This window comes from Protobothrops mucrosquamatus, unplaced genomic scaffold, assembly GCF_001527695.2.
Source record: "Protobothrops mucrosquamatus isolate PMUCROS unplaced genomic scaffold, P.Mucros_1.0 scaffold1157, whole genome shotgun sequence".
In the NCBI taxonomy this organism is placed as follows: Eukaryota; Metazoa; Chordata; class Lepidosauria; order Squamata; family Viperidae; genus Protobothrops; species Protobothrops mucrosquamatus.
The window spans coordinates 37,565-50,794 of NW_015387372.1; the positions used below are offsets into that span (position 1 = coordinate 37,565).

Sequence of the window (13,230 nt, forward strand, 5' to 3'; positions counted from 1 at the left end):
GGAACTCTTCCTCCGAAGGGTAGTTCAACTTGCACTTGTTGTGGGTGTTTCCGAAAGGCATGGTGGCGGTTGACGGTGAGTCCTGCCAGAGGCCGACGAGGAAAGGGTGAAAAGTCTGGAGCTGCAGCAGATCCAGAGCGAGGCTGGCATTTCTGGGCAGCCAGACTTGAAATTGGCTTGTAAAAATGTGCCCAGAGATCGGGGATTATGGACTTCTCTCCCCCTCGAGAGAGCAGAAGGGGCTGCTGGGCTCAGGAGGATGGGAAGAGGTCTTAGGATCATTGCCTTAAAAGGTTCCCTCTAGCAGATGGGAAACGTGGGTCTTGCAGGGGAAAATTCATGGGGGAAGCTTCGCCTGGCAGGTGACGACTTCGGTGAGAAAGGGGACATTTTCAAAAGAAAAGGGATCAGGATTTCACACTGTGCCAAACTCCACATTTTTACTGCAGGGCAGACCTGGGTTTGGGCTGCTTCCTTGCATTTGGGGTGTCAGATATTGAGTAACAGAAACATTGGGGGGGGCGGTCAGACCCCTACCCAAGGTTTCAAAGACAGAGTTGGCCATCTGCCCAATGTGGGGCAGCAGACGGGACCCCCTCTATCACTGGGGTCACAGCCCTTCAGAGATCCGAAGAGTTCTTAGCATTCTTCAAACCAAACCTGCAGCCCCCCCTTTTTAGGACGGGGTCTTGGTCTGCCACCATCCAAGAAGCCATCCCAGTGGCTCCGCTTGCCTGGGGGCCACCAGCACCGGAGGGTAGCCAGGGCCCAGCCCCTCCAGCCTGGCCAAGCTGGGCAGGAAGCAACGCCCGCCCGGGGACTCAGCTCTGCAGGAGGAAGCCCTTGGCAGGCTGGGCTTTGGAGACCCTCGGGGCCCGTCTTCTCCTGCAAGAAAAACCGGCCACCCTCTTCCTCACCTGCACCCCAAAAGGCTTCCCAATGGGTGAGAGTCTTAATCCCCAACAGCATGCAAAGTGAAATGGGGTCCCCTTCTTGAGGGTCACCATCAAGGTCAACCACTGGAGATGTCAGCTGACCCAGAAGGCAGCAGCTGCGCAGACCATCTTGGGTGGGGGTGCCCAGAGCGTGGGGCAGGGCACAGGCTCTGCCCCTCCCCTCCAGATCCACCCACAGAAAGCCAGGATAATTTTAGCCCCTCAGAGGCCAGTTTATTTATAGTGGCTGCTTTTTGTCCACAAAAGGGCCCTGATCACTGCCTCCGCGTGGCTTCCGCGTGGGGGGGTCCCTGGTCACAAGTGCAGAGGCATTCCAGAGGCGGCTTTTGCCACCGGTCAGCACTCTGCAGCCCTGAGAGAAGCCAGACACCCAGTCTCTGGGGTGGGGGGAGTCCGGGAAGGGAAGGGAAGGCGGCTGCTGAGGGGAGGGGGTTGAGTGGAGCCTCTGCAGATGGGGTTCTGTTGGGCACCCCCTTTGCCCACCCTTGACCCCCACACCGTGGGGAGAGCACAAGGTCACGGCCAGATCTGTGGTCACCCTCCCCATTCAGGACCACCCCAAATACATGCTCGGAAGAGCTGTCCCCTGCGAGAGAATCCCAGCTTTGATTTCATGGGAAGAGAGTGCACGAAGGACAGCGTTTTCAAAAAACCCATTTAAATTTTCCCCTAAATTGCTAGCAAAAGTACCCCACCTGTTTCGGTCAATTCTCGCCCCCCCCCCTGCAAATCCAGACCAGAGAAGAGGGGGTTACCTGACCAGGAGAAGCGAAGCCTGCAGTGTCCCAGGGGCTGCCTTGTCTCACTCCGGCACAACAGGTGACCCAAGAGTCTGGGCTGGGGGCTTCGGCATATAAATCCTGGCCCTCGTCCCCATTGGCTGAGCCCTGGCCGGCAGCCCAGCTGTGATTGGATGCAGCAGCCTCAGCTCAACTTGAAATTGGGTGGGAGTCTTCGCTCTGGGTGCTGGAAAAGGCATCGCCCTCCTTTCGGGATGGGGCAGCTGCAGGTTCCTGCACGGCCCCAGAGCCCCCCTCCCCCCCCTGCTAGGACCCAGCCAGGAATGGCTGAGGTTTGTAGGAGTGCCTCTGAGTGTGTGAAGAGTGCTCTTTCCTACCTGAGCTGGTGCCACAGAGCTCCTGGGCAAGCCTCCAGGTAGAGACGAACCTTTGCAAAACCAAATGTTCACCTTTTAGAGGCCCTCAACGCTGCCTTGAAAGGAGACAGAGCGTGTGCAGAGAGCGTGGGGTGTGTGTGTTTCTGTGAGGGGCCAAGCCATGCTGGAGGCACCCTAGAGAAAGAGGGGGGGCAGAGAAAGGGGGCCCATCGTCTGGGGGACAGGAAGGAGGGCCAGTCAGGAGTCCGGACCTTCCAAGGCTTCTGCAGGTTTTGCCAAGGGCCTCAGGGTGTGAGGGGGAGCCTGGGGGGGGGATGCAGAGGAAAGAGAATGTCAGCTCAACCCCCCCCCCCATTTCTTTGCCCAAGGATTTTGCTCTCTTAGCGGTTTGATGAGATGAGTGCATAAAAGGCGCCTGATTGATCTCTGCGGTCTAACAGCTCCTCTTCCAGGAAGACCCTCAAGGAATGACCCCCCCCAAGAACTGGCATTTGGAGGCCAACTGCCTCTGTGAAGCAACAGAATCCCCCATGTTTTGGGGCAAGTGGGGGCCCTGCCAGGCCTGGCCCTCTTCCGGGGGCCCCTCGGGGGTCCTTCTACACCCGTCCCACGGCAGGAGGGATGCCACTGGTGCCGAAAGGGCCTGGCGTCCGCCTCCTTTGGCAAGTGGGCTCCAACCGAGAAGGAGGAAGCTGGCTCCTCTGATTGAAAGCCCCCCCCCCTTCTCCCTCTGCCCCACCCCACAGAGAGAGCAGAATTAAGCGGAAAAGGAAATTTCGCTTCCTGATTTGCAGGGAAGGCAAGCTCTGCCCCCCCAGCCACACCCCGACCCTCAGCTGCTCCAGGTACCTCTTGCTCCATGCGCCCCCCNGGAACTCTTCCTCCGAAGGGTAGTTCAACTTGCACTTGTTGTGGGTGTTTCCGAAAGGCATGGTGGCGGTTGACGGTGAGTCCTGCCAGAGGCCGACGAGGAAAGGGTGAAAAGTCTGGAGCTGCAGCAGATCCAGAGCGAGGCTGGCATTTCTGGGCAGCCAGACTTGAAATTGGCTTGTAAAAATGTGCCCAGAGATTGGGGATTATGGACTTCTCTCCCCCTCGAGAGAGCAGAAGGGGCTGCTGGGCTCAGGAGGATGGGAAGAGGTCTTAGGATCATTGCCTTAAAAGGTTCCCTCTAGCAGATGGGAAACGTGGGTCTTGCAGGGGGAAATTCACGGGGGAAGCTTCGCCTGGCAGGTGACGACTTCGGTGAGAAAGGGGACATTTTCAAAAGAAAAGGGATCAGGACTTCACACTGTGCCAAACTCCACATTTTTACTGCAGGGCAGACCTGGGTTTGGGCTGCTTCCTTGCATTTGGGGTGTCAGATATTGAGTAACAGAAACATTGGGTAGGGGCAGTCAGACCCCTACCCAAGGTTTCAAAGACAGAGTTGGCCATCTGCCCAATGTGGGGCAGCAGACGGGACCCCCTCTATCACTGGGGTCACAGCCCTTCAGAGATCCGAAGAGTTCTTAGCATTCTTCAAACCAAACCTGCAGCCCCCCCTTTTTAGGAAGGGGTCTGGCTCTGCCACCATCCAAGAAGCCATCCCAGTGGCTCCGCTTGCCTGAGGGCCACCAGCACCGGAGGGTAGCCAGGGCCCAGCCCCTCCGGCCTGGCCAAGCTGGGCAGGAAGCAACACCCGCCCGGGGACTCAGCTCTGCAGGAGGAAGCCCTTAGCAGGCTGGGCTTTGGAGACCCTCGGGGCCCGTCTTCTCCTGCAAGAAAAGCCGGCCACCCTCTTCCTCACCTGCACCCCAAAAGGCTTCCCAATGGGTGAGAGTCTTAATCCCCAACGGCATGCAAAGTGAAATGGGGTCCACTTCTTAAGGGTCACCATCAAGGTCAACCCCTGGAGATGTCAGCTGACCCAGAAGGCAGCAGCTGCGCAGACCATCTTGGGTGGGGGTGCCCAGAGCGTGGGGCAGGGGGCAGGGCACAGGCTCTGCCCCTCCCCTCCAGTTCCACCCACAGAAAGCCAGGATAATTTTAGCCCCTCAGAGGCCAGTTTATTTATAGTGGCTGCTTTTTGTCCACAAAAGGGCCCTGATCACTGCCTCCGCGTGGCTTCTGCGTGGGGGGGGGGTCCCTGGTCACAAGTGCAGAGGCATTCCAGAGGCGGCTTTTGCCACCGGTCAGCACTCTGCAGCCCTGAGAGAAGCCGGACACCCAGTCTCTGGGGTGGGGGGAGTCCGGGAAGGGAAGGGAAGGCGGCTGCTGAGGGGAGGGAGTTGAGGGGAGCCTCTGCAGATGGGGTTCTGTTGGGCACCCCCTTTGCCCACCCTTGACCCCCACACCGCGGGGAGAGCACAAGGTCACGGCCAGATCTGTGGTCACCCTCCCCATTCAGGACCACCCCAAATACATGCTCGGAAGAGCTGTCCCCTGCGAGAGAATCCCAGCTTTGATTTCATGGGAAGAGAGTGCACGAAGGACAACGTTTTCAAAAAAACCAACCATTTAAATTTTCCCCTAAATTGCTAGCAAAAGTACCCCACCTGTTTCGGCCAATTCTCCCCCCCCCCCTGCAAATCCAGACCAGAGAAGAGAGGGTTACCTGACCAGGAGAAGCGAAGCCTGCAGTGTCCCAGGGGCTGCCTTGTCTCACTCCGGCACAACAGGTGACCCAAGAGTCTGGGCTGGGGGCTTCGGCATATAAATCCTGGCCCTCGCCCCCATTGGCTGAGCCCTGGCCGGCAGCCCAGCTGTGATTGGATGCAGCAGCCTCAGCTCAACTTGAAATTGGGTGGGAGTCTTCGCTCTGGGTGCTGGAAAAGGCATCGCCCTCCTTTCGGGATGGGGCAGCTGCAGGTTCCTGCACGGCCCCAGAGCCCCCCTCCCCCCCTGCTAGGACCCAGCCAGGAATGGCTGAGGTTTGTAGGAGTGCCTCTGAGTGTGTGAAGAGTGCTCTTTCCTACCTGAGCTGGTGCCACAGAGCTCCTGGGCAAGCCTCCAGGTAGAGACGAACCTTTGCAAAACCAAATGCTCACCTTTTAGAGGCCCTCAACGCTGCCTTGAAAGGAGACAGAGCGTGTGCAGAGCGCGTGGGGTGTGTGTGTTTCTGTGAGGGGCCAAGCCATGCTGGAGGCACCCTAGAGAAAGAGGGGGGGCAGAGAAAGGGGGCCCATCGTCTGGGGGACAGGAAGGAGGGCCAGTCAGGAGTCTGGACCTTCCAAGGCTTCTGCAGGTTTTGCCAAGGGCCTCAGGGTGTGAGGGGGAGCCTGGGGGGGGGATGCAGAGGAAAGAGAATGTCAGCTCAACCCCCCCCCCCCATTTCTTTGCCCAAGGATTTTGCTCTCTTAGCGGTTTGATGAGATGAGTGCATAAAAGGCGCCTGATTGATCTCTGGGGTCTAACAGCTCCTCTTCCAGGAAGACCCTCAAGGAATGCCCCCCCCCCAAGAACTGGCGTTTGGAGGCCAACTGCCTCTGTGAAGCAACAGAATCCCCCATGTTTTGGGGCAAGTGGGGGCCCTGCCATGCCTGGCCCTCTTCCGGGGGCCCCTCGGGGGTCCTTCTACACCCGTCCCACGGCAGGAGGGATGCCACTGGTGCCGAAAGGGCCTGGCGTCCGCCTCCTTTGGCAAGTGGGCTCCAACCGAGAAGGAGGAAGCTGGCTCCTCTGATTGAAAGCCCCCCCCCTTCTCCCTCTGCCCCACCCCACAGAGAGAGCAGAATTAAGTGGAAAAGGAAATTTCGCTTCCTGATTTGCAGGGAAGGCAAGCTCTGCCCCCCCAGCCACACCCCGACCCTCAGCTGCTCCAGGTACCTCTTGCTCCATGCGCCCCCCTCCCCCCGTCCCCATGGCCCCCAGCGCCCAGCCCAGCAGGTGCAGGGCACCCAGCAGCTGCCCAAACGGGGGGGGGGCTCCTCGTCTCAGTGCCGTAACTGGAACCCTGGCGCTGCTGGGAGGGAAGGTGCCCCCCCCTCCCGGTCAGGCATTCAGGCCGCAGCTGGAGCCTATCATGCACTGCGCTCGCTCTGGCAATGGGGTTTGTAGTCCAGCGTATGGGAAACCCACAGTCACCGCCAGCTGCAGGCAGAGACCCGGACTGGTTCCACAGCATTCTGTACAAACTCAGGGGGGACTTTTCCTCCTTGCACCTCCTGGAAATATGGAGGAGGCAGATTTAACCTCCCGGGGGACAGAAACTCGCCCCCTCCAAGAGGGTCAGGACTTCTGCAGGCGGCTCCTGCAAACTGGGTTTGTCTCACTCCCGACCGCCAGAGCGGGATCAGGTTCCTCAGTCCCAGCCCCCTTTCTCTAGGGAGAAGCCTCTGTCCTGCTGCAGCTGCCTCTTTGGAAGGATTGATGGGAATTCGATCTCGCCCGCTCTGTCCCCCCCCCGTCCACGCCTGCCTCCTGTCCTACAGCCTGACCAGGTGCAAAGAGCTGCCTCCCTTCCTCCAGACTGGGGGGCTCGGGGGAGGCAGGACCAGCAGGACATTTGGGGCAGGTTTTATCAGCCCTGAAACGGGGGACGCTGAGAAAAGCCCTGAAAGCCGCAGGGAGCAGGGTCTTCTTCCCTTGGAGATTTTGAGAGGAAGGAGACCCCGACCCTCCTGGTTTCGAAGAGCAGAGGAAGCCCTGACGGGGGTCTCCTTCTCCGCTTGGGTCCCAACCCCCACGTGTCTGGCTGTGACCCCCCCCCCTTCCCCAGCCAGCAACACCCCCAAAGGCAGAGCTGAGCCAGGATCAAGGGTGCCTCTCTGGAAGAAGGGGAAGCTGTGCCCACTTAGGGGGAGTCTGGAAGGGCTGCTTGACTTTCTGTCTTGGCAGGCGTGGCCCCTGAGCCCCCCAGGAGGGCACCAAGGGAGCCAACTCTGCAGGCAGGTCCTGGGCTCTGAGGGCCAACTTTCATCCAAGGGTGGGGGGGCTCCCAAGCACGTCTGTTTCCGGTCAGAAACAAGGAAGTTACTTCTGTGGGGCACAGCATCCACACACACACACACCCCGTTTCCCAAAGGAGAAACAATCTTGCAGAGCCTCTTAAACATGGTTCTGCTCCTGACCCCAGAGGAGGAGCGTTTGCAAGCTGCCCCTGGACGAGGGTCTGCTGATCTTCAGGTTTTGAGGAATGAAGGACGCACGTCACCCTGTTCAGAGGGGAGGCAGCTGATCCCTAGCTTCACCGGCACCATTTTTCACCCTTGGAGCCCAACACAGCCCATCATCCCCAGCTCATGTGCATGGCACCAATAACGTCCCACCCAGTGGTGGGATTCAGCCAGTTCACACCAGTTTTGCAGAACCGATACCTAATTTGTTTTTGAGTTCGGTGAACCGGTTGATCTGTGGCAGAACCTCTCCCCCCGCCCCAATCAGACCCACATGGCACTTTCTTTCCAGCGGTCCGCTGCCGCCACGTACAGTCCCACAAACAAAAGAGTTTTGTGGGACTAAAAAAAAAGGTCAATCAATCAATTCCAACTTCATGAGATCTTTTTTTTCTGCAGGAACTGGAATTGGAATTGATTGATTGAACTTTTTTTTTTAATCCCACAAACCTCTTTTGTTTGTGGGACTGCACACAGCGGTGGCGGACCACGGTGGAGTTCCACGTCGGAGCTGGAAAGAAGTTTAGAAAAGAAATGGGTTGGGAAGGGAGGGCACCGGGGCGGTGGCGGGTGGGGCAAGCTCTCCAGCTCCACGGGGGCAGAGAAATGCAAAGAGGGCTCGGAAGGGGAGTCAAAGGGAAGAGGGTGGGTGGGCAGGTGAGGGGGGATCTGTCCCACACTGCCCCACTTGTTTTGCGGCCGCTTTCGGCTAAGCCGCATCGTGCCCACCAAAGCTGCCGCCAAGATGCTTGGCAGAACCCCCCTGCCCCCGATTGAACCCACGCGGCATCTTCTTTCTAGCTCCAACGCGGAACTCCGTTGCGGTCCACTGCCGCTGTGTCCAGGGACTAAAAAAAAAGTTCAATCAATCAATTCCAACTTCTTGTGGAAAAAAAGATCTCACAAAGATGGAATTGATTGATTGAACTTTTTTTTTTAGTCCCACAAACTTCTTTTGTTTGTGGGACTGCACACAGTAGCGGTGGACCGCGACGGAGTTCCGTGTCGGAGCTGGAAAGAAGGTGCCCTGTGGGTCCAATCGGGAGCATCTGCCAAGCCTCATGGCAGCGGCATTGGCGGGCACAACGCGTGATGTGGCCGCAGAAACAGTGGGGCGGTGTGAGAGGCTGCGGCAGGGTACCAGTAAGCAGGGTGCATGGGTCCGATCCCCGTTCCCCTGCTGGCTTCGCCTCATGGCAGTGGCACTGGCAGCTCCCCCCCACCTCGTGTCTGTGGTATGGTATGGTAGCAACGAGAGAACCGGTTGTTAAATTATTTGAATCCCACCACTGGTCCTGCCCCAGGCAAGTTGCCTCCTTTGCCGTGCTCGGCCTGGCAGAGAGATGCCTGTGTTTAGACTCTCCAAAAGAGGTAGACACTCAGCTCATGCTCAGAGACAGCCTTGTGCTCGTGCCTTCATGCCTTCAGGCTTTGGACTGGCTCAGTCTGGATTCCAGCTGCTGGAACGTCTTCCTGGCAGAGGAGACGCCTCGTCTGCACAACCAAATCGGACTGCTGAGAAGGTGGAACTCTAGCCCTTCAGTGGGGGGGGGCACGAGAGAGACACATTAGAAGAACACTTGTCAGCCTGTTGAGCAACTGACATGCAGGTGAAGAGGGACACCCCCCCACAAGGGAATTCTGGGAGTTGAAGTCCACCTCACTTAAAGTGGTCAAGCTTGAGAAACACTGCCCCAGGGTTTCAAAGATGGAATTTGAAAACCAGCCCCAGATCCCAAAGACCCCCTCCCGGTGCAATCAGTGGGGGCCCCCATCCCACAGCTTGCAGGGCCACATTCCACCCACTCTTCACCCAGGGGCCGGCTGGCACTTCCTCACTGGGAACTGGGCACCCAATCTGACGTCAGCAGCCCACCGGATCAGCTCACTCACGGGAATTCTATCATGGGGGGGGGGGGCGAGGAGAGCGTATTTTTAGAGGCCTCCTCTCCAACATCAGCAACTGTCTCTGGTTTCACACCAAAGAGAGGAAGGAAAAAGAAGGGCTGTGCACACACCCCCTCTGCCCCAAAGCTCTTGGAGAGCCCCCACTTCTGTAGCTAACTCCCACGGCTCTCTGTTGCCCCCGTGTGAAGGAAGGGCAGACGGCAGGAGGGGGGCAGGTAGGGCTGATTTGGGGGCTGGAATTCAAGGCTGGGCATTGCAAGCCCCCTGCAAGCGAGTGGCATGGCCTTGATACCCCCAGAAAGGCCAAAGGTCATGCCAGGCCTGCCGCTCCCCTGAGGGTTACCCCTTGGCTGGGCACGGCAGACTCCGGACACCCTTTGGAGCTTGGCAGTGACCGGGATGGCACTGATCCTATGAATTGGGGGAGAAGATCAGCTCTTACAGACCAGACCAAAATGCACAGTGGGCCCATCCTCTCTTCTGGGGGGCCAAGAGGATTCTGGGAAAGCGACAAACTGGACACCGAAGCAGCTGCTTCACACACACACACTCACACATGTATACACACGTATACACACGGCACAGAGGTGGACTTGGCTGCGATCAGTGGCCACAAACCGCCCTGCCCTCCTCCTCCTCCTCCTCCTTGGAAGTCCAGATGCCAGCAGCCACGTGGCCTCTGGTGATGACGCAATTCTTTCCACTGAGTTAGGCCTGCTTGCTTGCTTCCACTGATTGGCTGCCCGTGGGCCGCTTGCTCCTTTCTCTGGGTGGGCCCCGCGGGAGGAGGGCCGGTTTAGGGGCCCAAAGGCAGACGGGCTCTGGCCAGAAGGGGCAAGTTTTGGTCCCAGGCAGAGGCTTCGGGGAGTGGGTGTCTGGCTGGGCGTGGGTAGGAGGCATGGGTGGGAGAGAAGCCCTCCCATTACGGGTGAGGATGCTTGTAAAAGCTGCCCCCTCCCCTTCCTTTCTTTGCCTTCAAGGGGGCAGGCTCTGTGGGGCAGGAGAGCCTTAGGCCAAGCGCCCCTGTGAAAATCCTGGCCTTCTGTGCACCAGAGGGGGGAGTCTGCAGTCTGGTCTCCTCTCGGCTCCCCCTTTGCCAAAGCTCTAAGAAGCCTGGCACATAAGGGGGGGGGGCTGCGGAGGAGAATGGCCCGGCAGGCAGAGGTTCTCCAGCAAGCAAAGGGCACGGAGCAGGACAGCCACTCCTCCTCCCAGGGCTCCTGCAGGTCGGTCTGAGGGAGGCTCCCTTTCTCAAGCCTTTCAGGGGTCTGCAGCAGCTGTCTTCCCCCCCCCCATTTCTCAGGCGCTTGGTAGTCCCTACTGCTGTGCTCCCGGCAGGGCATGCACAGACTCCCCTCCCTGAGCAACCCTTGGCAGGTCCACCTGTTGAAGGGGTCCTGTGGGAGAGGTTATGGTATGCAGAGCTCGCAAAGGGGTCCTTGTGGGAGGCCGGACCCTCTGAGCAACAGCTGAACAGTGAAGCCACAGCAGGGCGGCCGGACTGTTTTCCAAAGCTCAGTCCAGCTCCTTAGACTCGGTTGTGGGAGATAGGCAGGGATTACAAGAGGGGCAATGTAGGCACTTTGCCCATGCTCAGAGGCCTGGTCTCGAGCCTTTATGTGCTGAGCCCAGGGGTGAAAAACGGATTCTGGAGCAGAGCGGTGTGGCATTTAGAGAGAGCCTGCGCTGGTGTCATCCCTGAATGAAATCCCCAACTTTGTGCTCAGCTGCTGCACTTCCAAGAACAGAAAAGCACTTGTCACATGCTCTGAGTGCTCTTGACGGACTCTTCCCCTCTGCCAAATAACAGCAACACCACAACTCGCTTTTGTAGAAACAGCAAGCAGACAAACGGAAAGCACCAACACCGTGTTGTTCTTCCGTCTGGAGGTAACCCCCATTGTGCCAGGTAGGCGAAGAAGGAAAGAGGATGAACATGATCAGCCCCCCCCTCCGCAAGAGATGGTTCGGTAATTAATGCCATCCTCCGGTTTAATCACAGCCCAATTGCCAGGAGAGACGTCTGTGCCAGCAGGGCCCTGCCCCACTTTCAAGAGGCTTTCTGAAAAGAGGGGGCAGCGTGCCGACAACGAACCCCCACTTTGCCCCTTTGGCTGGAGGCTCTGTGGCCTTGCTCAAAGTCAGTGAGGCCTCTTTTTTTAAAGGAAAAAAAACCCAAATAGATCCAGCACAGCATTTGGCAAAGCCTGTCACCAGATCCCGTTCAAAAGGGAACTCCTGGGCCATTTTGCTGTTGCATCAGCCCTCTGCCCCCCCCCCACGCTCACTTCCTGGGGAAGGACAGGTGGAGAGCGGCTGTCTCTGCTCATTATTTACAACTCCTGGGCAGGTTGCTATTAAGAGCAAAGCCCTCCTTAGCACACCAGGCGGACTCAGGCAGAATCAACGGCCATGGATGGAAACTCACCAAGGAGAAAAGCAACCTAGAACTAAGGAGAAATTTCCCGACAGTGAGAACAATCAGTGGAACAGAAGTTGCCTTCAGAAGTTCTGGGTGCTCCAACATTGGAGGTTTCTAAGAAGAGACCAGACAGCCTTTTGTCCAGAATATTATACAGTAAGGGTGTCCAACCTTGGCTAAGACTTGTGGACTTCACTTCTCAAAATTCCCCAGCCAGCTTTGGAATTCTGGGAGTTGAAGTCCACAAGTCTTAAGGTTCCAAAATTGGACACCCCTGATATGGGCTCTCCTGTCGAGCAGGGGGTTAGATTAGAAGACCTCCAAGGTCCCTTCCAACTCTGTTATTCAGGAGTTCAAAAGGAGAGAAGCCCCCCAGATGCTTTCCACAGTGATCTCTGCCTGCAGAGGGGGGGGGGCATGTCAAGAAGGCAGAGCAGCGGAGAGACGCTGCTCACCCCGTCCGGAGCCACGTTGTCCTCTCTGTCTCTCTCCACCCCGAGTATCCCAGAAAGGGGTCCTCTACCTGCCGTATTCGCTTACCAGGCAGAAGTTTCAAGGTCTAAAAATATATAAGGTTATCAACAGATCAAAATATCTCTGAGCAGCTGCAAACTCTGAAACAACTTTCTGGGCTCTGGGCACACACACCCCCACACCCATAGCCTGTGCCAACTCCTGTGCCCCAAGGATATTAAGTCCTCAAGGCCACCTGGGTGTGGAGAGGAGAGTTTAGCTGGCTTTGGCCTATCTTCTCCAGATCCTGGGAAGGGGCTTGCTCATTCTTCCCACAATTAGATGGGCTCAGGCGTCCTGACGTAGGTGGGATCCACAGACCCTCTCCAGAACTGGCTTTAATGCAGGCAGCCAACTCAGAATCTCTTAGCAATGCACAGCCAACTTCGGCCATTGGTAGGTTAAAGAATGAACCAATCCGGTCTGCGTATTGCAGTCCGAGTGATTATCTCGCACTGTGACTACGCCTTTCCTCTGAGAGAGAGACGAGGCTCCGGGCACAGCAGGCTCTATCTGATGCTGCTGAGGATGCACAAAGGGCGCCAGCTGCCCCTCCCAGCAACGACCGGACAGCCCCAGCCCTGGCCCTGGCAGAAACGAACCACTAGGGCCCGGTGTGCCAGACAGACTCCAACTCCCATCATCCCCTAGATCAGCATGTCTCAACCTTGGTAACTGGAAGAGGTGTGGATGTCCACTCCCAGAAGCAGAGCGGAGCAGGCTGGGGAATTCTGGGAGTGGACGTCCACACCTCTTCCAGCTGTCAAGGTTGAGAAACACTGCCTAAGGGGATGGGTTGGCAGGGGAGGATGGGAACTGGACCCACACGAAGTTGGGAAAGCAGTGGGGAAATCAGAACCGGCAAAGAGCATCGCTGGGGGCAAATGTGTTCAGCCCCCCCACAGCACCTCCCAGCCTGCAGAACCGGCTGGCCTTCTTACCGAAGAGCTCCGGGGCCTCCTTGTGTGGCTCCGCACGGGGGACCCTCCCATCGACGGGGCCCACACCTCCGACGGGTTCCTCCCTCCGCCATTTCGCGTCAATGGTCTCCGAGCCGGCGCTCCTTAGACAGGCCGGCGTCCACTCCCTCCTTCCCCTAAAGCCACGCCAGGAGACCCTCCGCAGGGAGACTTTCCGGGCTCCAGACCGGGAAGGGCTGGGGGGGGTCTCGTCCCGCAGTAACGCCACCTGCAAGAACTGCCCGGCCCATTTCGGCCG

At 58.0% G+C, this 13,230-nt stretch overlaps 1 protein-coding gene across 1 annotated transcript in view; it reads right to left on the reverse strand.

The window, feature by feature from the left end:
- The window catches only part of CKM (creatine kinase, M-type), a gene marked incomplete in the record, with an annotated part of 8,936 nt that extends 4,191 nt beyond the window's left edge, over positions 1-4,745 (reverse strand). Inside the window, 4 exon segments of the mRNA XM_015820653.1 lie at positions 1-82; positions 1,712-1,859; positions 2,923-3,026; positions 4,670-4,745. Coding sequence (XP_015676139.1) covers positions 1-82; positions 1,712-1,859; positions 2,923-3,005 — 313 coding nt within the window.
- Between the last annotated feature and the right edge of the window lie 8,485 nt (positions 4,746-13,230).